At 46.8% G+C, this 26,407-nt stretch overlaps 1 protein-coding gene across 4 annotated transcripts in view; it reads left to right on the top strand.

Moving 5' to 3' along the window:
• PDLIM7 (PDZ and LIM domain 7) overlaps positions 1-26,407 on the top strand; it is a 94,313-nt gene that overhangs the window by 39,828 nt on the left and 28,078 nt on the right. For 2 of the 4 annotated variants that reach the window (XR_011557991.1, XM_070738828.1), the window contains exons 3-5: positions 7,858-8,009; positions 22,402-22,432; positions 24,899-25,071. Coding sequence is in view for 2 of the 4 variants with exons in the window: in XM_070738828.1 (XP_070594929.1) it covers positions 7,858-8,009; positions 22,402-22,432; positions 24,899-25,071 (356 nt within the window). In the remaining 2 variants the exon portion in view is untranslated. The remainder of the gene's footprint in view (positions 1-7,857; positions 8,010-22,401; positions 22,433-24,898; positions 25,072-26,407) is intronic. The other 2 variants (XR_011557992.1, XM_070738829.1) reach the window with 1 other exon arrangement.

The raw sequence follows: 26,407 nt of genomic DNA, 5'->3' as shown, positions 1-26,407 counted from the left end.
CCACAGAAAATTCTTACGTTTCTCTTTCCAGGGCAGACATTTCCAGTATAGGGCTATGCCATTTGGTCTCTCCTCGGCCCCTAGAGTCTTCACAAAGCTTTTGGGGTCCTTGGCGGCCTATATCCGGGCCAAGCCCATCCACATTTTATGTTATTTAGATGACATTTTAGTTCATGGAAATTCTCTAGAGGAAGTAAAGGTAAACCTTTCTGTCACCATGTCAGTTTTACAGACCCATGGCTTTTCTATTAACTTTGATAAAAGCCACCTTCAGCCTTCTACTTCCATATTGCATCTGGGATCTATCATTAATTCAGAATCATCCCAAGTTTTCCTTTCTCCTGAGAGGAAACATAATATAGGGGAGTTGATTTCTCACATTTTACCCCTGCAATCAGTCTCCATAGTCACCTTGTCCTCCCTTCTGGGTAAAATGGTGTCGTGCATAGGCATCATTCCCTGGGCTCGTCTCCATGCCAGGGAACTACAGTGGCTTCTATTACCCTTTCAGAGATCGGGGCTCAGCAACTCAAGTCGTCGCATTGCCATTCCATCGATGGTTCGCAGATCTCTCAGGTGGTGGATGTCTCCGGCCATGGACAAAGGATCCCCTTTCAGGTCCCCGGACCAATTCGTCATTACCACAGATGCCAGTCTATCAGGATGGGGCGCCCATGCCCAGGGGATGATAGCCCAGGGCACGTGGTCACCGGAGGAAGCTTCCAGGCCAATCAATTGGCTAGAGTTAAGAGCCGTCTCCCTGGCTCTAAAACAGTTCAAGCCTCGCATCCCCAACCGGCACATTCTCATACTCACCGACAACATAGCCACAAAAAGCCACATCTGCAGACAGGGGGGCACGAGATCCAAGGCTCTCATGAGGGAGGCCCTCAAGTTAGGCCTTTGGGCAGAAAAACACCTTCAGTCGCTCCTAGCCGATCACATCTCGGGGAGCCTCAACGTCCAGGCGGATTGGCTCTCTCGAGCAACGATAGATCCAGGAGAGTGGAATCTACATCAAGACCTGTTCCATCAAATCAGCCTCAGATTCGGCCTTCCAGTGCTGGATCTCTTTGCGACCGAAGCGAATGCCCAACTCCCTCGATTCTTCTCCAGGTTCCCATCCCCGGGAGCAGAAGCAACCAATGCCCTCAGGAGCCCCTGGCCCCCAGGACTCCTGTATGCATTCCCTCCAATTCCAATTCTCCCGGACGTGATTCACAAGGTCCTCACCGAGAGGGCCCGAGTAATCCTAATCGCCCCTCATTGGCCCCGCCGGCCCTGGTTCGCGGATCTCCAACAGCTGTCCGTCCAGGACCCCTGGCGACTCCCCGTTTCGGGGGATATGCTACGGCAGGGGGCCTCATTCCATCCAGACCCGGAGTGGTTCCACCTCACCGCCTGGCTGTTATCAGGAGAGACTTAGAACTGCATGGCCACGACCCCGACACAGTGGAGGTCATCTTAAAGGCCAGAAGAGGTTCGACCAATCGAATCTACGACCATACATGGTCCAAGTTTCACCAGTGGTGTCTACAGGAGGGTCTCTCTCCCCTGTGCATTCCCATACACAGGATCATTTCCTTCCTTATGCAAGGTTTCCATCAAGGCCTTTCCACCAGTACTCTCCGTCGTCATCTGGCGGCCATTTCATCTGTCCTAGCAGGGCCCCGCAGACAGCCTCTCCGTTCCTTTCCAGAAGTTCAGGAATTCCTCAAGGGTATAGCCAACCTCAGACCTTCTAAGGTCCACAGATATCCATCCTGGGATTTGCCACGGGTTCTCCATTCCCTCACGCAGGCACCCTACGAACCCCTAAAATCTGCGTCCCTCAGGTACCTATCCTTTAAGGTAGCATTCCTGGTGGCAATTACCTCTGCCCGACGCATTTCGGAGTTGGCTGCCCTTTCAATCAGGCAGGACCTCTGCCAATTTCATCAGGACAAGGTAGTCTTACGACTGGACCCCACCTTCTTACCCAAGGTCAGTTCCATGTTCCACAGAACCCAGGATATTGTCTTACCTTCCTTCTGCCTCCAACGGGACCATCCCTTGGCAATTAAATGGCACACCCTGGACCTCATTAGAGCGCTGAGGATCTATATCCAACGCACAGGACCCTTTCGGAGGTCGGAAGCACTTTTTATAGCCTATCACCCCAGAGTCATGGGTGCCAAAGTGTCTTCAACAGTGATAGGCCGTTGGATCAGAGGGACTATCTCTAAGGCCTACGAGTCGGCCTCCCTCTCAGTTCCAAAGAACATCACAGCGCATTCCACCAGGAGCGCAGCCACCTCGGCCGCTTGGGCGACTCAAGCCCCGTTGGAGGAGGTCTGCAAAGCAGCCACTTGGGCCTCGCCAAATTCCTTCATCAGGCACTACAAGATTGACTCTTACGCCTCAGCGGACGCTGCCTTCGGCAGAAGGGTACTCCAATCCATTATCTCTCACGATAGCAATCTAATCCCACCCTAGGGACCATCTATTGGGTATGTCCCATGTGACTGCTGGACCCGCTCCTTCAGTACGGAGAATAGGCGTTGATTGCTTACCTGAACGCCTCTTCTCGTACGGTGAGCGGGTACAGCAGTCACTTCCCGCCCTTGTATGTGTCTTCTATACCTTTCTATAACCTTTCTTTCCTCTAACAATGAGAGTTGAACACTAAAGAGCTTCACATCTGAGCCTAGTCTACGGATTCGCGAATTCTGGGGAAGGGGCGGATCCAGCAAGCTTTTTTAACACTAGGCTCAGTTCCACCGGATTGGACATGAGCAACCCATGTGACTGCTGTACCCGCTCACCGTACGAGAAGAGGCGTTCAGGTAAGCAATCAACGCCTATTTTCTATTGTTAAGGGCAGTTATGATAAAATGAGGGTTTAAAAAAAAAAAGTAGGAATGTGTTTTCTAAGAACGCTAGAAAGGGACTGAAACACGGTGGCATCGTTAGGAAAAACAGCAAATAGCCAAGAGAAATTTAGATAGTTATAGCACTTTAAATATAAATGGAAGCGAAGAACGTTATCTAAAATGATAGCATTTGGAAAGGAGGTAACACAGGATGAATGATATATACCAGAAATAATTGGATAAATAATTATAAAAATTTTATTAATTTGACTAAGAAATTGGCATTTGATATATTGTATTATATTTTAATTTGAGGTATGTAAATTGGAATCTCTGGAAGGTGTGAAAAACAATTAAAAATTTATACACCCCCCATCCCCCCCCAAAAAAGTTACACATTACACATTAATGTAACGCTGCAACCTCCCTTTCTCTTTTTATCCTGGCCTAAGGTCCAGAATCATTTTCTTCTTAGGATTGTTAGTAAGTATAGTACTATAGTTAGAACTCTCTCTTCGTTGTGGACAAAGCCAGCTTGCTTTTCCTATGCCCACTAGGCATGCCAGGGTAACATACCAGTAGTAGAGGCTTGCCACAGACTCGCCAGTGTACAATTTAGCTTAAGATCCAGTTAAAAATACTTTCCTAAAAATAAAAGAAACGGGCAAAGGGAGAAAAAGAAAGAATAGAGGAAAATAAAGCGGTAAGATGTTTGTTATCCTTTACTAAGTCGCTTGGAAACGAAGCTGCATAATTGCACATTTGGCCGAAAAAGGTTTAGTATGGAACGTACTCAGATATCAAAGAATGGAGTGCCGAAAGAAAAGGAAATTTATTCCGTATTTATTATGATTAGGCAGGATAGACCAACACCCTCTTGAATAAGCTGCAGGCAGGAAGGCAATCTTCACACCCTTTACAGCTTAGAATATTGTGGTAGGAAGATTTTAATGGGAAAAAGAAGAAGATTGCTTTCTGAGCTGCCTGAATCCTCAAAGGCATCAAAGGATTTATTAGATTCCATGTCTGAAACTGTTTTTATTTCAATGCCTTGAGCAGAATGAGACTAGCTATGAGGACTGTATTGTTTGTGTGTTTGTTTTTATTGTTATTTTTTTAGTAAAAGAAAAAATACTAGGCAAAAATACTAGTCAAAGACATTATAAAGTCCTCGGAGAGGGGTGGCATATAAATCCAATGAATGAATGAATGAATGAAACATGATGGACAATACTTTTAGTCCAATTACACTTATTTTTCCTCAGCATGGACACATCCGCTACAATATATAGAGATAGCTCAATCGGGCACTAGCAGTACTGTACTATAATACAGTGGTACCTCTACTTAAGAATGCCTCTACTTAAGAACTTTTCTAGATAAGAACCAGGTGTTCAAGATTTTTTTGCTGAGCCCGGCAAAAATTTGAGAGAGGTACAAAGGCCTGGAGAGTTTCCCGCCATTCCCCCTGGGTTTCTCTCTCTGGCGCAGTGCATGTGAGGCAGCCTCGCGCCGGGTGTATAGAAGGCGTATGCTCCTCCTCGCCGCCTCAGAGTCCCTCTTTTTTTAAAAAGCCTTAAAGTTTTGGATTTTTTTTGATTCCCCTCACCTCACCTTCTTCCTTCAGCAGCGACTGTCTTCCTCCTCTTCTTCCTCCTCCCACCAAAATTCCAAGCTTTTATTTCTTTCCTAATGGGTTTGAATGCATTATTTGCTTTTACATTGATTCCTATGGGAAAAATTGTTTCTACTTAAGAACGTTTCTACTTAAGAACCTGGTCACGGAAGTTCTTAAGTAGAGGTACCACTGTATTTACGTCTACAAAATAACAGCGTTGGAAGGAACTTTGGGTGTTTCTAGTCCAATCCCCTGCTTGAGGAGGTGACCATATACCTGCACCTCTACTTACACCTTTAGGAGTAGGACATCCGTATTCCTTCCCTTCACTGACCCCCTCTTCTCTGTGACAGACCTTCAAATGCTAGAAGACTGCTATTATGACATCCCTACTCTTTCCTTTCATTAGACTAGACTAGGGGTCTCCAAAGTTTTCAGTTCAAGGGCCACATTGGGCTTTTTGCAAAAGTTCAACTGTTGGGGGAGGTGGGGAAAATCAATTTTACAAATGAATGAATAAAATTTAATTGAATAAATGTGTTTTATTTTGCTCAATATAATAACCCCCCCCCCCCTTCTTCCATCAGAGAAATGCATGGAATCCTACCTTTCTTTCCAAACAGAGGAGAATACTGCCTTGCTTTCTCTCCTTGTGCTGTTTGGGAAAGATCAGAGCAGAGCACCTGGGTGGAGGCGAGTGGGCCAGAAGGAGCCTTCTGGAACAGGGGTCTCCAACCTTGGCAACTTTAAGACTTGTGGACTTCAACTCCCACGAGTTCCTCAGCCAGCAAAGAATTCTGGGAGTTGAAGTCCACAAGTATTAAAGTTGCCAAGGTTTAGAGAACCTTGTTCTGGAGGACCGGATGTAGCCTGCAGGCCGTACATTGGAGACCTCTGGAAGAACCTTACCAGTTTCCACAACCGTTCATCATATGGTTTAGCCTTTGGTCCCCATCTTGGTTGCTCTTCTCCGTACTGTTTCTAGAGTCTCGACATCTTTTTTGTATCGTGGTGACCACGTGTGGTCTTCCCAGTGCAGTATAAAACACATTTGAAAGTTTTGGAGACATAACTTGATGATATCGGACTATTTGAGTTGTAAAACTAATTGAGTTGTATGATTTATGTATGGTCTATTTGGGTTGTATGTATGATAGTTTTTTACTGTAAGGGTTTTAAATACTGTTTTTAATATTGGATTTGTACTCTGTATATTGTCTGTTGTGAGTCGCTCTGAGTCTTCGGAGAGGGGCAGCATACAAATCTAATAAATAATAATAAAAAAATATTTGCTTTTTTGGTATTAGGGGTTTGCCTTTTTGCTGAAAGATAGCATCAATCCGGCTTGCTTGTAAACATTGAAGGAATAGCTCTAGACTAGAGTTTAATGAGCAGGAAGAGAGGGCCAATAGCAGAAGCATCTCTGGTTTAGCACATTACAAAATCACCTGTTTATTGAAACTTTGAAAGGATCTGCTTCAAAATAGAAATCAGACTTTTGACAATAAAGGAAATGGGTGTTCTGTGCATATTTTGCTTGACCACTCTGGGATTGAGAAGACTGTGAGAAATATGACATAACAACAACAACAACAACAATAATAGAGTTGGAAGGGACCTTGGAGGTCTTCTAGTCCAACCCCCTGCTTAGGCAGGAAAATCCTACACTACTTCAGACAAATGGTTATCCAACATCTGCTTAAAAACTTCCATTGTTGGGGCATTCATAACTTCTGGAGGCAAGCTGTTCCACTGGTCAACCATTCTGACTGTCAGGGAATTTCTCCTTAGTTCTAAGTTACTTCTCTCCTTGTTTAGTTTCCACCCAATGCTTCTTGTTCTACCCTCAGGTGCTCTGGAGAATAGCTTGACTCCTTCTTCTCTGTGGCAACCCCTGAGATACTGGAAGACTGCTATCATGTCTCCCCTGGTCTTTCTTTTCATCAAACTAGCCATGCCCAGTTCCTGCGACTGTTCTTCATATGTTTTAGCCTCCAATCCCCTAATCACCTTTGTCACTCTTTTTTGCACTTTTTCTAGATATCCTTTTTGCATTGTGGCGACCAAAACCGAATGCAGTATTCCTAGTGTGTCCTTACCAAGGCCTTATAAAGTAGCATTAACACTTCACGTGATCTTAGCAGAGTGGACACCATTTGTCCCTTCACTTGCTATAGGACACTGCTTTCACGCGCTATTCTCTTTTAAGAAACTTCTTTGGGAATAAATAATTTTAATCTGCATGTTATTTAGCAAGAAAAGTATAAGGTCACAATTCAAAGTGTTGGTTATGACCTATAAAACCCTTCATGGCAACGGGCTAGGATATCTGTGAGACCGCCTTTTGCCACACGAATCCCAGCGGCCGGTTAGGTCCCACAGAGTTGGCCTTCTCCGGGTCCCGTCGATTAAACAATGTAGTCTGGTGGGACCCAGGGGAAGAGCCTTCTCTGTGGCAGCCCTGACCCTCTGGAACCAGCTCCCCCCAGAGATTAGGACTGCCCCCACCCTCCTTGCCTTTCGTAAACTCCTTAAAACCCACCTCTGCCGTCAGGCATGGGGGAACTGAGACATCTCCCCCTTGCCCATGTAGTTTTTGTGTATGATATGATTATGTGTATGTTTTTATATATTGGGGTTTTTTAGACTTTTTAATGTAAAATTGTTATTTTTAGATTTTAAATATTAGATTTGTTACCATGTATTGTTTTTTATCACTGTTGTTAGCCGCCCCCGAGTCTACGGAGAGGGGCGGCATACAAATCTAATTAATAATAATAATAATAACAACAACAACAACAACAAGAAGAATATCTCCGAGACCGCCTACTGCCGCACGAATCCCAGCGACCGATTAGGTCCCACAGAGTGGGCCTTCTCCGGGTCCCGTCAACTAAACAATGTCGGTTGGCGGGCCCCAGGGGAAGAGCCTTCTCTGTGGCGGCACCGGCCCTATGGAACCAACTCCCCCTGGAGATTAGGATTGCCCCTACTCTTCCTGCCTTCCGTAAACTCCTTAAAACCCACCTTTGTCGTCAGGCATGGGGGAATTGAAACATCTCCCCCTGGGCATGTTTAATTTATATATGGTATGCGTGTGTGTATGTCTGTTAGTATATGGGGTCTTTTAAATCTTTAAACATTTTAAAAACTGTTGGATTATTTATAATTTGTTGTTACATGTTGTGAGCCGCCCCGAGTCTTCGGAGAGGGGCGGCATACAAATCGAATAAATAATAATAATAATAATAATAACAATGGCATAGAGAAAAACAAGAGCTGTGACCACTTCCATTTCTCCCTTGTTTATTAGCATTGGAAAGATTTTTGTGATAGGTGCCCTTAATGATGTCTTCATGTTGGGAATAACTTTTTCTTTCCTCACAGCTCACCCCCGGGGGCAAGGCAGCCCAGGCAGGGGTTGGAGTTGGGGACTGGGTGCTCAGCATTGACGGAGAGAGTACTAGCACCATGACCCACATTGAAGCCCAGAACAAGATCCGTGCCTGTGGAGACAAACTCTCCCTCAGCTTAAGCAAGTAAGTAGCTCTTACGCTGAGGCTGCGGTTTTTTCCTTTTAGGAACATAATGTACATGTTGGAATAATGATGGCTTGGTTTCATCCAGAGGTTTATATCATTCTGACTCAGTTCTTTGGGATAGCAGCTGCTTGCCAAGTTCCATTTTGGTATTTAATAAAACAAACAGCCACCTGCCTGAATTTTACATCCTGAAGGTAAAGGCTCTGGAGTCACACCAAACTGATAGGAAATATAAGCTGCAGGTTCTCCCACCGTTTCCTGTAAGCTGCGCACGCGCGCGCGCACTCCAAAATACCCCCGCGCGCACCTTTTTCCTCGGGCGCGCAGTCCCCATCCCCCTGCCAGCCCGCGGGGGTGGGCAGGGGTGGTGGGCGGGGAGGCGCGGGCAGTAGAAGGGAGCCGCGGCCACACCTGCCTCTCCATGGTGCCTCCGGCCCCCTCGTGCTCCTGGCCTCTCGGCCCTGCCCCCCACCCGCCCCGCCTCTCTTTCTCCTCCGCTGCAAGAGAGGGGGGAGGGGCAGGCGTTCTCTGGAGGTTGGCGCGCGCGCGGGCTGGCGCGCGCTCTTCCCATCTCCCTGCCTGCGCGCCCGCCCGGAACATTCAAAGTAAGAGTGAAGGGTTTTCTTATTTTGAATGTTCCGGGCGGGTGGGCTGGCAGGGAGATTTGGGGAGCGCGCGCCGGCTGCCCCCCGAACACCTGGCCGCCCGCCCACCCGCCCGCCCGCCGCCCGCTCCGCCTCTCTTTCTCCTCCACTGCAACATGGCGCCCGGCCACGCTCCTCCTCCCGGGAGCCCAGCTGAAAACAAAACGGCTCCAAAAGTCGGCTGGGCTCCCGGGAGGCGGAGCTTGGCCACGCGCCGTGTCTTCGCCTCTGCGCGCGGCCACCGCCCGGCCGAAAACAAAACGGCTCCAAAAGTCGGCCAGGCTCCCGGGAGGCGGTGCGCGGCTACTTCCTCTTCGCTGCAGAGCCGCATGGAGGCGAAGACACGACGCCCGGCCGACTTTTGGAGCTGTTTTGTTTTCGGCCGGGCGGAGGCGGCGCGCGGAGGCAAAGACACGGTGCCCGGCCACGCTCCGCCTCCCGGGAGCCCAGCTGAAAACAAAACGGCTCCAAAAGTCGGCTGGGCTCCCGGGAGGCGGAGCTTGGCCACGCGCCGTGTCTTCGCCTCCGCGCGCCGCCTCCGCCCGGCCGAAAACAAAACGGCTCCAAAAGTCGGCCGGGCTCCCGGGAGGCGGTGCGCGACTGCTTCCTCTTCACTGCACAGCCGCCGGGCAGAGGCGAAGACAACGGCGCCCTCCACTCTCTCTCCATCTCTCTCTCTCTCTCTTTTTCTCTCTGTTGCCGGCGTGGTGAACGAGAGAGAAAGAGAGAGAGAAAGGAGGGGAGAGAGAATGAGAAAGAAAGCGAGAAAGCAAGCAAGAGAGAAAGACAGGGAAAGAAAGCAAGAGAGAGAGAAAGAGAGGGGGGAAGGAGGGGGAGGGAAAGACATAGAGGGAGGGAAGGAGGGAGAGAGAAAGAACAAAAAAGAGAGGAAGGAAGGAAGAGAGAAAGGAAGAGGGATGGAGAGAGAGGGAATGAAAGATGAAGGAAGGGAGAGAGAAAGGGGGAGGGAGAGATAGAAAGGAGGGAGAAGGGGGTAGTTAGGGAGAGGGAAAAGGAAGGGCTTGGAGAAAGGGGGAAAGAAAGATAGAAAGGAAAGAGGGAGGGAGAGATAGAAAGGAAAGGGAGGGAAAGATAGAAAGGAAAGAGGGAGGGAGAGATAGAAAGGATAGAATTATGGATGCAAGAACTTGCTCGTGTGATAGCGCACGCCCACACTTACTTACTTACTTACTTACTTACTTACTTACTTACTTACTTACTTACTTTATTTATTTATTCTTATATGCCGCCCAGTGCCAAAGGGACTGCCGCTCAGACACTATACTTTTCCGCTCACCCTGAAAAAAAATTAGAGGGAACACTGGGTTCTCCCCACTCCACATAGGGCATACCAACCATCACATTCCCTGTTTAAAAGCTTAAACCAAAGTATTAAGCAGCGTAGAAAGTTTTAGGTTGTAGCACCTGGATTTTTAAACTAGGACTCCAGTTGTTCCTGAAATAAAGGTTCACAAGATCTAAGTATTGCCCACAAGATCATATGCTGAAACGTCCTGCCTGTCGGCGACTACTTCAGCTTCAACCACAACAACACAAGAGCACACAACAGATTTAAACTTAATATTAACCGCTGCAAACTTGACTGTAAAAAATATGACTTCAGTAACCGAGTTGTCGAAGTGTGGAACTCATTACTGTACTCCATAGTGTCATCCCCAAACCCCCAACACTTTACCCTTGGATTATCCACAGTTGACCTATCCAGATTCCTAAGAGGTCAGTAAGGGGCGAGTACAAGTGCACTAGAGTGCCTTCCGTCCCCTGTCCTATTGCTCTCCTATATCTCCTATACCAGAGGTCTCCAAACTTGGCCACTTTAAGAGTTGTATTTGATTTCACTGTGGGAAGTTCGGGGAGGTTGGGGGGGGGAAAGAGATTAGTGTAATTGTTATGGGGGAAAACTTTTATACATATCTTTTTGACTTATTTTATGTTTCTTATATAACCTTGAGTGGTCGTGGTTTGTAATATGAGAAATAATGTTTGAAAAGTTTCCCATTATTTCAGTTTGTATAACTTTGATAAAAACTAATAAAACTTTAAAAAAAAAAAAGAGTTGTGGACTTCAAGTTCCAGAATTCTCCAGCCAGCTTTGCTCCCAGAATTCTGGGAGTTGAAGTCCACAACTCTTAAAGTGGCCAAGTTTGGGGACCCTTGTCCTATACCTTTCTTCTATTCCTATATCTCTTCTTCTATTCTTTCATTGATATGTTCTATTCCTATAACTTCTCTTCTATTCTTTCTTAGATATATTTTACTATGAGTATCTCCTCTATAACCTTCATCATGTATTTTACTATGTGTATACCCACTAAAATCCTCATTGTGTATTGGACAAAATCAATAAAATCAATCAATCAATAAATAAATAAGGATTAACAGGAGAGAAATCTATCTATCTGGCCGCTTAAGTTAATCTGTGTATTGCATTTTACCCTTTTAAGCCCCTGAGAATCTGAATGATAAAACAATGTACAAATTTAATATTAATAACAATAATAGCCCAAACAAAGTGGCTGCTCAGTATCCAGAATTGTTAAGCGTACTATTGAGTTTCTAGACAGCTTCCTGCATAACCACTGTGCCTCTGATTCCAGATGTGCATTTTCTCCTTCAGAAAAGGGCTTAGACTGTCTTGCAATAGCGTGACTTCACATGGATTTCGGCCAATGTCTCCAAGCTGATTTCAGTCTACACAAAAGGGATTCCTAGGTGAAAACAGGTGTGGATTTAAAATAATAAACAATTAACAGGCAAGGTGGTGCTGGTTGGTATTTCCTGAAAGTTAAGAGGCAGAGAAAATGCCTGCCAAAACTGCCTTGCTTGTTAATTGTTTATTATTTCAGTTCCACGCCTGTGAAACAGATAGCATGAAAAACGTTATAGCCTAAAATTAATGTGGATTGGCCAAAGCATGGCAAATAAAATTATTTTTGGATGAACAGTGTTTGTTGTTGGATTTCCTTATAAGGAAAGCTTGGAAGCTGCAATTGGTACAGAATGTAGTTAGTAGGATTGTCCTGTTATTTGCTATGAATTCTAAAACCCTGAACAGTCAAACATTCACAATTGTGGTTTTCTCTATGATAGGTGCTGGAAATTCTGTTCTTATCACTGACGGACTTCTTAAATGTGATGCCAAAATTATGAAATGCTATAAGGAAAGCAGTTTAGCTGTCTTTAGTAGAGTGACTTTTACAGTTTAATTTTTCTTCTGTTTTATAACATAAATTTGATTGAAGTTTATGTTAATATAAAATACAAGTGAAAATTAAGACAATAGGGAAAGTGGGGAAGGGAGAAGAAAAAGTGGAAAAAGTGAGAGAAAGAAAGAAAGAAAGAAAAACTTTTTGGGTTCATTTAAGATACAATGTAAAGTTACAATCTCAGCTTTTTACTTTTATATAATTAGTAATTAGTAAGTATCAATTCTATAACAATAAACTAATCTAAGCATCAAAACTTTCCTCCCGTTTTGAGCACAAAATCCAGAAGTGGTCTCCAGGTAGAAACAAAATTGGAAACATTTCCCCCCTTAAGTAGGACAGTTAATTTTGCTATCTATGCCACTTCCATCACTTTGTCTATCTATTCTTTTATTGTGGAAATTGACATATGTTTCTATTTTTTGCATATATTATAAAATTCTAGCTGCAATCAACATATATAACAACAAAGCTCTTTTTTTCAAGATCTTTATCCAATAATCCTAAAAGAAATCTTTTGAATTAAAACATATAAACATGGCCTCAAAATTAATTTTTGCTATCTTAATTCTGCAATTCTGCAATTGATTCTCTTACCAATTGGTGTGATATTTGCTTGTTGTTGTGATTTTCTCCTGCATAAAAATCTAGATAACATAGAATTAATAAAATATGCACTATATGTTTATGCCATAGTACATTATGTGTTCTTGATAAAAACCATTTTTGTCATCTGGAAAAAGGAAGAGGATAACACAAACTCAAACAATCCTTAATTGCAATACAAAAATGGCAATAACTTTGGGGTGGGGTGGAGGGACAATAAAAATTTTATTCCATGTTAAAATTTAAGGGACAATTGACATTAAATGTTTTACAGATGGTTTATTATTCCATCAATAATTTTCAAGTTGGATAAATCAATGTTGGAAATATCACAACAAAAAAGAACATTTTATCACATGTGGTGGTTAGGCCAAAAACTCAAATGTATTGGAAAGCAATACATCAAAACATTCTAAAAATCCTAAAAATAAAACTTAAACTGAAACCACAAACATTTTTATTGGGTACAATCCCAGAAAAAAAAAATAAACAAAAATCTTACAATTTGCTAAGATATGTGCTGACTGCAGCAAGAACAAATTTGGCACAACATTAGAAAAGGGGGCCTTTGCTGACGGTATCAGATTGGGAGGCCATAATTGGAGAATGTGCAGCAATGGCAAAATTGACAATGGATATTCATAATGGAAGTCTGACCAAATGTATACAGTAATGACTTCCATATATACTGCGCGTTACATAGCAGGGCAAATTTAGACATTTGGAATATGGTTTTTAGGAAGGAGGTTATGAGATTAATGAAAAAAACATACATGAAAGAATTGGATCTAGGTACTAGCAAAAGCCTTATATATTTAATGTAAAGCATGTATATTGTATCTAGGTTGCGGTCAGTAGTTGGGAAAATATCTGAAAAGAGAGTGGAGAATATATTATTAGAAAGTTAACCATAATGCTTTTCATGTTTTATTCAAGTAAAATCATTGTTCTCCATAGAGGTTGGAGCTACAATCCAGGCATGGGTTGTCCTCATACATTCATCCAATAGGACTGAGTCTTTCAAGCTGTTTAGCCCAGCCACTGTGCAAGGATTCCCAACTTTATTCAGTCCTCAGACAAGGACCGACATGTGGTGCTAGCTCTACTGTCCATAGATACAGTGGAACCTCGACATACGAGCAGCTCTACTTACGAGCTACTCGAGATAAGAGCTGGGAGGGGAGCGACATTTTTGTTCGCCTCCTGAGCTCACATTCAGGATACGAGCGCCAAGGAGCTGTCTCCTGAAGCCGAACGCTAACTTCCGCGTTCGGCTTCAGGAGACAGCTCCTTGGCGCTCGTATCCCGCGTGTTTTAAAAGGTTGCAGCCGGCCTGGGGGGCTCGGGGGGGTGCTGGCAAGCCCCCCAGGCCGGCTGCAACCTTTTAAAACACGCGCGCCGCTTCGCAGCTGTCTCCTGAAGCCAAACGCTAACTTCCGCGTTCGGTTTCAGGAGACAGCTGCGAAGCGGCGCGGGTGTTTTAAAACATCGCAGCCAGCCTGGGGGGTTTGGGGGCTTCCCCTCGAGCCCCCCAGGCCGGCTGCCACGTTTTAAAACACGTGCGCCGCTTCGCAGCTGTCTCCTGAAGCCGAACGCGGAAGTTAGCGTTCGGCTTCAGGAGACAGCTGCAAAGCGGCGCGCGTGTGGGGGGGTCCGCGCACATCGAAGAGGCACCTCTCGCCTTCTGCCGCTGGCCGCCCGCCGTGCCGCTTTCCTTCTTCCCGTCGCGCCTTCCAAAGCAGCGCTGGGCGAAAGAGAGAGGGCGGCCAGCGGCAGAAGGCGAGAGATGCCTCTTTGTGCGCTGGATCTCGGGGGCGAGCTTGCCACCAGGCTCGGCTGGGGGGGGCTTGGCTTCTGCTGGGGGGGGCGGCGGCCGGGTCTGGCTCCCGCCGAGCGGGGGCGGGAGGAAGCAGCGCCGCACCGGACCCCTCAGGCCGCTCCGCCCGGGTCGAGCCCCATCCCGGGCGGAGCGGCCTGAGGGGTCCGATGTGGCACTGCCTCCTCCCGCGCCCCGCCCCTGCTCAGGAAGAAGGGAAGAAGGAAAGCGGCACGGGGGCTTGGCTTCTGCTGGGGGGGGGGGGCGGCGGCGGCCGGGTCCGGCTCACGCTGAGCGGGGGCAGGAGGAGGCAGCACCGCACCGGACCCCTCAGGCCGCTCCGCCCGGGTCGAGCCCCATCCCGGGCGGAGCGGTCTGAGGAGTCCGGTGTGGCGCTGCCTCCTCCCGCGCCCCGCCCCTGCTCGGGAAGAAGGAAAGCGGCACGGGGGCTTGGCTTCTGCTGGGGGGGGCGGCGGCGGCCGGGTCCGGCTCCCGCCGAGCGGGGGCGGGAGGAGGCAGCGCCGCACCGGACCCTTCAGGCCGCTCCGCCCGGGTCGAGCCCCATCCCGGGCGGAGCGGCCTGAGGGGTCCGGTGCGGCGCTGCCTCCTCCCGCGCCCCGCCCCCGCTCGGGAAGAAGGGAAGAAGGAAAGTGGCACGGGGGCTTGGCTTCTGCTGGGGGGGGGGGCGGCGGCGGCGGGCCGGGTCCGGCTCCCGCCGAGCGGGGGTGGGAGGAGGCAGCGCCGCACCGGACCCCTCAGGCCGCTCTGCCCGGGTCGAGCCCCATCCCGGGCGGAGCGGCCTGAGGGGTCCGGTGCGGCGCTGCCTCCTCCCGCGCCCCGCCCCCGCTCGGGAAGAAGGGAAGAAGGAAAGCGGCACGGGGGCTTGGCTTCTGCTGGGGGTGGGGGGGTCCGCGCACATCGAAGAGGCACCTCTCGCCTTCTGCTGCTGGCCGCCCGCCCGCCGTGCCGCTTTCCTTCTTCCCGTCGCGCCTTCCAAAGCAGCGCTGGGCAAAAGAGAGCGGGCGGCCAGCGGCAGAAGGCGAGAGATGCCTCTTTGTACGCTCGATCTCGGGGGTTGGGGGTGAGCTTGCCACCAGGCTTGGCTGGGGGGGGGCTTGGCTTCTGCTGGGGGGGCGGCGGCCGGGTCCGGCTCCTGCCGCTGATGCGCCCCTCTGACGGTGTTCGGCGGCTTCCCTTTCCCCCAGCGCTGCTTTGGAAGGCGCAACGGGAAGAAGGAAAGCGGCACGGGGGCTTGGCTTCTGCTGGGGGGGGGGCGGTGGCCAGGGGCGGGAGGAGGCAGCGCCGCACCGGACCCCTCAGGCCGCTCCGCTTGGAAGCTGGGAGGGGGGCGGAATATGGGAGGAGAGAGGCAGCCTCCACGCTTTCCTTTCGGAGGAAGAGCTAAGTGGCCAAAGACGTTCCGCCGCCCCCCGCCCCCCCCGCTTCCAAGCCGCATTCGCCTTCCTCAGCCTCCGCCCGGCTGTCATTTTGTAGAGAAGCGGGAAGCGGAGGAAGAGCTGGATGCTGGCGGCGGCGGAGGAAGGCGCCACACGATTTAGCGGCGAAGTAGTTAGGAAGGTGCTACTTCTCCCCCCCAGCCAAACCCCCAAAGCATGTTTGCTCCCACGGGGAAGGGAAAAGGCGGCGGCTTAAGCCCTTCCCTGTGCTTCGGAAGCCGCTGACGCGCCCCTCTGACGGCGTTCGGTGGCTTCCGAAGCACAGGGAAGGGCAGTGAAAAGGCGCGATGCTTTTCCGGGCAGCCGGCTTGCTGGCCGGAGAAGCGAGCGATCCGGGAGTCCAGGAGGGGGAGAGAAAGAGAAAGAGAGAGGGGGGAGAGAGAGAAAGAGAGGGATAGAAAGAGAGAGAGAGTGAGAGATGCTCAGTGAGCCTTTCTTTGAAGTTGCCTTTCTTTCTTTCTTTCTTTCTTTCTTTCTTTCTTGCTCTTTTTCTTTCTCTCTTTTACCTTCCTCTATTTCTTCTTTTCTTTCTCCTTCCCACCTTCTTCCCTCCCTCCCTCCCTTCACTCATTCCTCTCTTACTCTCCCCTTTCATAAGTTTCCTTGCTTCCTTCCTCTGTTCCTGTCCCTTCCCCCTTTCTTTCTTTCTTTCTTTCTTTTTCTTTCTTTCTTTCTTTCTTGCTCTTTTTCTTTCTCTCTTTTACCTTCCTCTATTTCTTCTTTTCTTTCTCCTTCCCACCTTCTTCCCTCCCTCCCTCCCTTCACTCATTCCTCTCTTACTCTCCCCTTTCATAAGTTTCCTTGCTTCCTTCCTCTGTTCCTGTCCCTTCCCCCTTTCTTTCTTTCTTTCTTGCTTTCTTTCTTGCTTTCTTGCTCTTTTTCTTTCTCTCTTTTACCTTCCCTTTCTCTATTTCTTCTTTTCTTTCTCCTTCCCACATTCTTCCCTCCCTCCCTCCCTTCACTCATTCCTCTCTTACTCTCCCCTTTCATAAGTTTCCTTGCTTCCTTCCTCCGTTCCTGTCCCTTCCCTCTTTCCTTCCTTCCTACCCTCCGTCCATTCATTCACCCATTCATTATTCATTTATATGTACATGTACATTTCTTCATTAAAAACATGTCTTTCTGCATAATTTAGACTAACTTTGTGAGTTTTTTGAGGGCTGGAACCAATTAAAATTATTTACATTAATTCCTGTGGGGAAAAGTCGTTCGAGATAAGAGCTGCTCGACTTAAGAGCCCAGGTCCGGAACGAATTAAACTCGTATTTCGAGGTACCACTGTAATTTGTTTAGATCCATCATGTCTCTTTTAAAACAACTGACTGAGAGTTTCCCAGCTGATCACCTTTCCATTGGGATCACTGAATCACTAGCAGCTCAGAGCTCCTGCTCGAGCCAACTGTAAGCCGATTTTGCCTCCTTGCCTGTGGGCGGCCTCTTTCAAGCCAATATGGCTTTTGCCTCCTGAGCTGCCGCTAGAGCTTTCACGCTCCACCTTCCAGCTGATTTATTGTAACAGGCTTATCAGTGGGGCTTCGTGCCTTCCATACCCGGAGGCAGACAGTGTGGCTGGAGTGTGGCTCCCTATTCCCATAACGGAGTGTGTGAGCAGCATTATTTGCAGGACTGGGCAAAAAGTGACCATTGCCCAGCCTAAGACAGCCATGGTCTTTAGAAGACCACTCAGCCACTGGGGCCTCATGCTCCACCCATGCATCGGCCGGGGAGCAGGTAGAACCCTTAATTAGGCTGGAGTTGGACATCGCTCCTTTGCCTTGCTCCCAGGCAGTGTGACACCATTTTGATTGACTGCCTTGCTGTGTTTCCTGCCTTGTGCAGAATGCTTGATTGACTGCCAGTCACCTGCCTAGCAGTGTATTTTACCGCCTGAAGGGTCCCAGCTTCTGGGTGCCTTGCTTGACTGCCGCTGTTGCCTAACTTTAATATCACCGTTCTGTACGGTTTGCTCTGGATTGCAGAATGCTGTTTCTAGTAGGGGCAGGAGACACCCAGCACCATTTTGAGAGCTCTCCCATCAGCTACCAATTAGAAGGAGGAACCAGGTGCCATTTTGTTTGCTGCTGTTACTGACTGTGGGGCACTTAGTGTCTTCTGGCTGCCATTTTGTACTGCCCTCATGGCAATAGGACATTCCTTTCCCTGGGATCCATTCTTGCTGGCAGATCCACTCAGAGCCTGATTCTTCAATCACTTTCTCTTGCTACCTGAACCTAGGATCTAATTCACAGGCAGATGGTGCTTGGCCTTGACTCCATTCAAGGGTCAACACTTCTTTGCAGAGTCCTTGGATCCAATCCTCATAAAATCCAGGGACAAAAGGAAGATTTTGCCCTCATTCTCCAGCAGGGGGTGCTTCTGTTATTTATTTGTTTATTTGTTTGTTTGATTTTTATGCCACCCTTCTCCTTAGACTCATGGCGGCTTACAACATGTTAGCAATAGCACTTACCAACACCTGTGCTTTCAGGGTTTTCTCCCAGACCTCAATGTCAATATGGGGGCAGGCAGTGCCAAGGCCCAGACAGATCAGGTAGGGGAAGACCATTCAAGCGGCCATTTTGTGGTGGTGGCGGCGGCGGCGGCGCACCATAGATATTCCAAATGAGACTCCATCTGATCCTCCCATCAGGAGAAGTCTGGCCCTATACACTGAGAGATGGGAGGAGATTACATCAGATGTGTGGATCTGGGAGACCATTCGATCTCTATAGAGTTCCTTTCCACACCCACACCCCCGAGGATTTTTATTCATTGCCCTGGTCAAATAACACCGCCAAGCGGACCCTCATGAATTTGGCCATTCAACACCTTCTATAAATTCAAGCCATCCTGAGGGTACCTGAAAGTCAACAAGGGCAGGGGTTCTACTTCATTCTACTTCAAAATCTTTGAGAGGGTGGAGTGATACTCTGGATCTCAAACACCTCAACTGTCTTATTCTCTACAGGCAGTTTAAAATGCTCTCATTGGCAACAATCCTTGGTAGCGTCAGAAGAGGAGATTTCATTGCCTCGATCAACCTCACGGAAGCATCGACAATACCTCAGATTTGTTATGCAAGTGTGCACTATCAATATACTTTTCTTCTGTTTGGTCTGTCCTCAGCTCCACGGGTCTTTACCAGGGTCCTATCAGTTGTGGCAGCCCACCTCAGGGATATTCCTCTGCTCATCCAGTGCTACCTGGACGACATATTAATTCAGGCTCCGTCCAGACACCAAGTGGTGCAGGACGTCCAGGTAACCATTTCCACCTTACAATGCCACGAGTTTTCCATAAATTTGGAAAAAAGCCATCTCTCCCCTGTTACTAGTTTGACCCATCGAGGGGCCATTGGAGTGTAGAGTGTGTCTTTCCCAGGAGCCTCAGGATAATATCAAAATTCTGATCTCTGTAATTAGGGTTCAACATAGAGTTCCCCTGATCTCACTTTCTACGCTCCTGGGGAAAATGATCTCGTGTATATCAATCACTCCTTGGGCATGCCTACATTCCAGAGACTTCAATGGTTTATTTTCCTATTTCAGAGGTCAGAATGAGCTTCTTCAGTGGTGAGGGTTTTCCTCCCACCAGAGGCCAGGAGACTGGGTCTATGGGCAGAATGTCATCTGCTGTCCATCTTGGCTGCACATATCTCTGGGGAATCCAATGTTCAAGCAGATTAGCTCAGTAGGTCAGTAATAGACTATACAGAGTGGCCCCTGAATCCAGCCATCATCATAATAATAATAATAATAATAATAATAATAATAATAATAATAATAATAAATTAGATATGTATGCCGTCCCTCTCCGAAGACTCGGGGCGGCTCACAACAACGATAAAAACAATATTATAATGGCACAAATCTAATATTAAAAAACTAAAAAATGGATCTGACAAGTTGTTTCAGTCTTCCACAGGTCAACCTGTTTGCTATCCTGGAAAATGCTCAGCTGCTGAGATTCTTTTCAAGGTACAAGACCCAGGGTGTGGAGGGGACAGACACCCTTCATTGCAAATGGCTTCCTGGCCTCCTGTGTGCCTTTCCACCCCTCCCTCTACTGTCCAAAGTCATCAACAAGATCTTGGAGAAGAGAGTGGAAGTCTCCTCCTGGCCCCTCATTGGCCCATGAAAACCTGATTTGCGGACCTGATGTCCTTGTCAATATCACAGTCCTGGCAGATACCTCTCAATGAGTCTGCGCTCAGCCAGGGATACTGGTACGCCATCTGACCATTTGGTACTTGAGTGGTATGCTCCGAGACGCCAGCACATTTCCACAAGAGCCATCAAGACCATCCAGGCCTCCAGAAGGCTCTCTACATAATGCATCTATTCCTCTACTTGGAAGTCTTTCTGTATGTGGTGTGCGACAAAGGACTATTCACCTATACAATTGACCATTGGCAATATCATTGATTTTCTGCTAGAGGGCCTGGATAAGGGTCTATTCCCTAATAACACCCAGAGGCAGGTATCGGCCTTATCCTCCATGTTATCCTGTGGCTCCCTGGAGTCATTGTCTCAACACCCCACAGTGAGAAGATTTATCCATGGGGCCACTTATCTGTGCCCACCAGTCATCTACTCAAACTAAGATCTGTCCAGGATCCTTAATTCCCTAACGGCAACATCCTATAAGCCCTTACGTGAGACTTTGCTATGTCACTTCCCCTGCAAGGTACCCTTCCTGGTGGACATAATCTCCAATAGGAGGATTTCAGAACTTGTAGCACTCTTAGTTAGAAAGGACTTTGCGTCTTTCACCTAGACAATGTGGTGCTTTGCTTGGATCCTTCCTTCCTCCCGAAGATTAACACCTGGTTCCTTCGCACCCAGGAGGTCATCCTTCTGAATTTTTGACCTACCCCATCCCATCCACTCGAAGAAAAATGGCACATGTTGGACATCTGCAGGGCCCTGTGAATTTATATTCAATTGACTGCTCCGATCCACAAAATGGAGTCTTTCTTTGTTTCTTTCTTGCTACCCAAGTGGGCCACAAACGAACTCCCTCTATAATTGAGCCTTGGATGTGGGGCACCATTGCAACGGTGTATGATTTAATGTCTATTCCATGTCTCCCTCGGCATATTTCACACACAGCTCTGCTATGACAGAGGCCTGGGCGACTCAAGCCTCCGTCAAGGAGATCTGTAAGCGCCCACTTGGGCTTTACCATCGCCTTTCATCCGTCATTAATTTCATTTAATTTTTAATTTATTAGATTTGTATGCCGCCCCTCTCCAGAGCCTTGGAGCGGCTCACAACAATCACAACTATATATGAATCCAATATTTAAAAAGAAAACAGAAAACATTGAAAAGATTGACGGTATTGCCTCGGCGGATGTGACCGTTGGTCACAGAGTGCTTCAGAGGGTGCACTCTGTGTAAAGTCAACAGAATCAGGACCAGCCCCCCCCCTCGGACCCACGGCTTTGATATGTCCCATGTCTGGATGCTAGCTCCACCCTCTATGGAGAAGGGGCATTGGTTTTATCTGATAGGCTCCTTCGCGTAGGGTGGAGATAGCATCTAGCTCCACCCATTTTGTTGTTGGTCCTGGTCCTGGATCATAACTATTCACATGAACTGAATTTTTTTCATATCACCGTACGGGGAGTAAGTAACAACGATCAGCCGCACCACAGGTTGAGTCTGTCTTGTGTCTTCATAAAGCTGGGGATCCTGGCACAGTGGCAGGGCTAAACAGCTTAAAAGACTCAGTCCTATTAGATGAACAGCCAAGGACAACCCATGTCTGGATGCTATCTCCACCCTACGAGAAGAACTGTATCAGGTGTATCAAGCCCCTTTCTTGTGTGTTAGTCAATTATCACTATCCAGTGTAGTCTTCTTTTTAGAAAATCCTGTTTGTCGTGATTCTGTCAGACAGCAAAAGCACAGGGAAGCACATATACTTGATATATTTTACTTTCATCCCTCCCCCTGTTATTTTCAGTCTGCAAAAGCATTTTAACCTGTACAGTCCAGTCCTTGTTTAGCAAACGGGGACCAGTCACTTCGTTGTTAAACAGAGCAGTTGCTAAGTGAAACCACTGATGTGCTTACAGTGTTACTTTGCTGTGAGGGTCATAAATGATAATTGCTTGCAAATTGCTTTTCAACACCAGTAACTGAATGGTCGCTATCCGAGGCAGTCATTAAACGAGGACTATAGTGTCTCGGCTCCTGTTTTGGCAGTATGGAAATACAGATTATGCCAAATGCCCGAGGATATTTTTTACAAGAGAGTGATCTGAACTGATGAAATCATTTTTGTAAAAAAAGAGAGTAGATTAGAATGCAAAGGAGAAATGTTATTTCTTCACTGCAGGAATTTCCAGACAGTCTGGGGCAACCCCCCTCCCCCCCAAATGCACTCATTGAATTGTCTAAATTCTCATGACTGTTCTCTCCCAAAGCTTCCTTTCCAGAGGCCTTACTGTGTGAAAGGAGCTGGGTTGCCTATATTGATTTGCTTTACTTCTCCATGGTTACAGATGGTTGGAGCTACATAGCTCTCTTGCAGCAGAGGGGCTGACTTGCAAAAAGCTTTAATTGTAAATTGTGTAGCTGAATTCAGTGTCTTAGGACAGTGCCTCTGTTAACAATTGGTTTTTCTCTTCCAGAGTCCAGAATCTCCTAGGCAGACCTCAGAAGGTGCGTGTACAGCTGTTTCTCTCTCTCTCTCTCTCTCTTTGTGCCTCTCATGTCTCTTCGGGAAACTGAAATAAGGTTGAAGGTGATCTCCTAGCCCAGGAGCCCCCAAACTTGCCAACTTTAAGACTTGTGGACTTCAACTCCCAGAATTCTCCAGCCAGCTATTTTATGTCTTAAAGTTGCCAAGTTTGAAGACCTCTGCCCTAGCCAATCTTACATTTCACGAAGAAAACTGCAATGTATAAATACATAATGTATTTCAAAAGCAGGATAATAAATGGCCATTTATAGCTTGGGTAGAAATGTGAAAAAACATTCCATGCTTTTGAAAGCTCTGACCATCAAATGTTTTGTAACCAAGCCAGGCAGACCCTGCCCAGATAGTTATTTTAATACCCCAAAGAATAGCAGATATAGGGGACTTGAGCTTTTAAGGTATGCAGTGAGCCTTTTTAAAACCTGAAATGGACATCCATGCTGAGTCTCTGAATAATTCCAGTTGGAACTTCTCAGCAATCAGTTAGAAACGCTTTATTTATTTTTTTGCATCTGATTTTGGTAAGCTACCCAGAGTTGTTCTATGGGGGGAAATGAGTGGTTGCTAAATATGATACAGATGGGCCCTCGGCTTATGAGGCCAATAATTCCATTGCTTAAGCGAGGCAAGTTGTTAAGTGATTCCCCCCGTTTTATGGCTTTTTTTTGCCACAGTTGTTAAGCGCATCACTGTAGTTGCCTAGTGCAGTGTTTCCCAACCTTGGCAACTTGAAGATATTTGGACTTCAACTCCCAGAATTCCCCAGCCAGCATTCGCTGGCTGGGGAATTCTGGGAGTTGAAGTCCAAATATCTTCAAGTTGCCAAGGTTGGGAAACACTGGCCTAGTGAATCATTCAGCCATTAAGAAAATTTGGCATTCGCTGGCTGGGGAATTCTGGGAGTTGAAGTCCAAATATCTTCAAGTTGCCAAGGTTGGGAAACACTGGCCTAGTGAATCATTCAGCCATTAAGAAAATTTGGCATTCGCTGGCTGGGGAATTCTGGGAGTTGAAGTCCAAATATCTTCAAGTTGCCAAGGTTGGGAAACACTGGCCTAGTGAATCATTCAGCCATTAAGAAAATTTGGCATTCGCTGGCTGGGGAATTCTGGGAGTTGAAGTCCAAATATCTTCAAGTTGCCAAGGTTGGGAAACACTGGCCTAGTGAATCATTCAGCCATTAAGAAAATTTGGCATTCGCTGGCTGGGGAATTCTGGGAGTTGAAGTCCAAATATCTTCAAGTTGCCAAGGTTGGGAAACACTGGCCTAGTGAATCATTCAGCCATTAAGAAAATTTGGCATTCGCTGGCTGGGGAATTCTGGGAGTTGAAGTCCAAATATCTTCAAGTTGCCAAGGTTGGGAAACACTGGCCTAGTGAATCATTCAGCCATTAAGAAAATTTGGCTTCCCCCACTGATGTCGCTGGCCTAAAGCCCACTGAGAAGGTTAGAAATGGTGGTCACGTGACTCCAGGGGAGTGCCAACTGTCATAAATATCTGCCAGTTGCCAAGCATTCAAATTCTGATCATGTGACCCTGGGGATGCTACAACAGTTCCAAGTGTGGAAAACTGGTTATAAGTCCCTTTCAAAATGGTGCTGTAACTTTGAATAACCACTCAATGAATGGTTGTATGTCGAGGGCTACCAGTATATAAATAAATCAATTTAAATTCTCCTCTCCTTATATTTTGTCTTAGAATTAATGAGGTGTTTTAATCTGATATAAATGTGATGCTCTAATACAATTTTAAAAAATTGTGGAATGCAGAACCTTTTTTTTTTCTTCCCCAAATTTCTGACTTACTGCTCACTGTTAGCTTTTTAAAAAAAATTAATTATACTTCAGAACTTTCTAGAAGTCAGAAATTGGATGTGGGCATTACCTTGGTGTAGCTGTGTGCAGTTCCCAAAGACAAACGGGGATATAAACACGGAGCTACAAGCAGGGCCATGCTGATTCCTGAATTGGGCCTTTGCTTCACCCAGGAGAGAGGCATATGGTCAGATCCTGCCTTTTCCAAAGGTCTTGGGAAGGGCTGCCCTTTGAAGTTCCCCATTCATTTTTTTTGGGGGGGGGGGTCCATTGGCGCAACAGGGAAATGAGATGAGGGTAGATAAAGATACACGCATGGTTTGTTTTTGCTCCTTAAAACTTCAGCATGTGCCCGTCTCCTGTTTCCGCTGTTTGGATGGAAGGCAATGGATTACCTTGCACGCCCTCTGGGCATAGACAGATGCGAGACAGAGATGGACCACTGGCTTTATGTTACAGCTGCCCTGTGACAGCTTGTATTTATTGCCTTGGTGCTCAAAGAAGAGTCCTGAATGGCCTGGGACACTGTGGCCTCTGCCTGACCATTGGGGGGGCTCTTGCATGCTGCCTGCCATGCCAGCTTGGGCATTGTTGTTTTGTCTTTTTGTCTAGGATGCACTCCCTTCTTCTCAGCTCCCCAAATACAACTTCACCCCCAGTTCTGCCCTCAACAAGACAGCCCGGCCCTTTGGAGTTAACCCTGCTCCAAACTCTGACCCTGGGCGGGTGACGAAACCCGTGCGATATGTTCCCCCTGCATCCGTCTGCACCACACAGCACAATGGGTATGTTGCTGTGCTTCTGGCCCTCTGGGTGGGGAGGGACGGGATCGGGGGGGGGGGGGTAGGTGGGTTTGAAGGTAGTGATGCAACTGTGAAACTCTGCACACTGGGCCCCCCTCTATCACACCTGTGCATGTAAACTTGTGCATGCGTGGCTTTCCACCGAGGGCACCTGGTGGGTAAGAATGTCCCTCCTCCTCATTGGAAAAAAAAAGAAGTAAACCTCTGATGTTGCAGTGACCTCTTATGGCTGGAAATGATATTGCAATTCCTAAAACCGTCCCCCAATTTAATGATGTTCCATTCAGTGCAGAATGTCAGACTGGCAGCCCTGTAAATTGTGTTTTAAAGGATAACATCTCACTTTTTAAAACTTGAGTCTTCTTACATGTTCTGGACACAGGGTGTCCAGCAAACCTAGAAAACAGGGAAATCAGCGGTTCGGGAAATATCAGGGAATTATCAGGGAATTTGTGAACAAAATGGAATAAATGAGGGGGGAAAACCAAACTATTAAAATGTTTAAAAGTCAGGAAAAAATCATGTAAAAAACCCCCCACAGATCGTGCTGCCTGGCAGAGTCAAGCAAAAATGAGCACAACTGTGGCAACAACTTGCTTCCTCAGCTACCAATATTTCTCCATGGCTTAGCCGTTTGGTATGATGTCATCTACTAGCATAACTTAACTAGATCACAAGTTACAGGGAAATGTTAGGGAAATATCAGGGAATTTCAAAATGCTTTCCCCCTGGACACCCTATGCACAACCTGATAGAAGAAGTTGGAAGTATAATGCAATGTCCTGGGGAGAACGTTCTATTGTACCTATAATTCTTGTAATGGTAGCATATTATAGCAAGTCAGATGTATCTACACATTCTTTATTGTCTGCTTATGAGTTATATATTTTACCTTTATAAAATAGAGTAAATGTATTTTCTGGATGTCTTTGAAATTCGCTACCCTCACACACATTCCCTGGTTGCAGGGTAAATATTTCTTAATCTGAAAGACAGGCTCAGAGAAATACAGATGCTGAAATACAGTGACTAAAGCTGCACATTTCACAGAAGACACCGAGAAATGGGCTTGAGATGCCAAGATTTTTCTGATGAATGAAGGACAAAAAATACTATTCTTTTAAACAGAGATTTCTAATTTATGAGAAAGAAATGTTAAAATGAAAAAATATACCTTACAAAGGAAATACACATAAAACACAAGGTTTATATATTGTTAAACTAGTACGAGGGTTGCCCAGAATCTAATGCACCACTTTTTTTTTCGTCAACATTTATTTATTGAACACAATGAAACTTACACACAAGAAAGAATGAT

Source organism: Erythrolamprus reginae, chromosome 2 (assembly GCF_031021105.1).
Source record: "Erythrolamprus reginae isolate rEryReg1 chromosome 2, rEryReg1.hap1, whole genome shotgun sequence".
NCBI lineage: Eukaryota > Metazoa > Chordata > Lepidosauria > Squamata > Dipsadidae > Erythrolamprus > Erythrolamprus reginae.
This window is presented reverse-complemented; position numbering and strand designations above follow the sequence as displayed.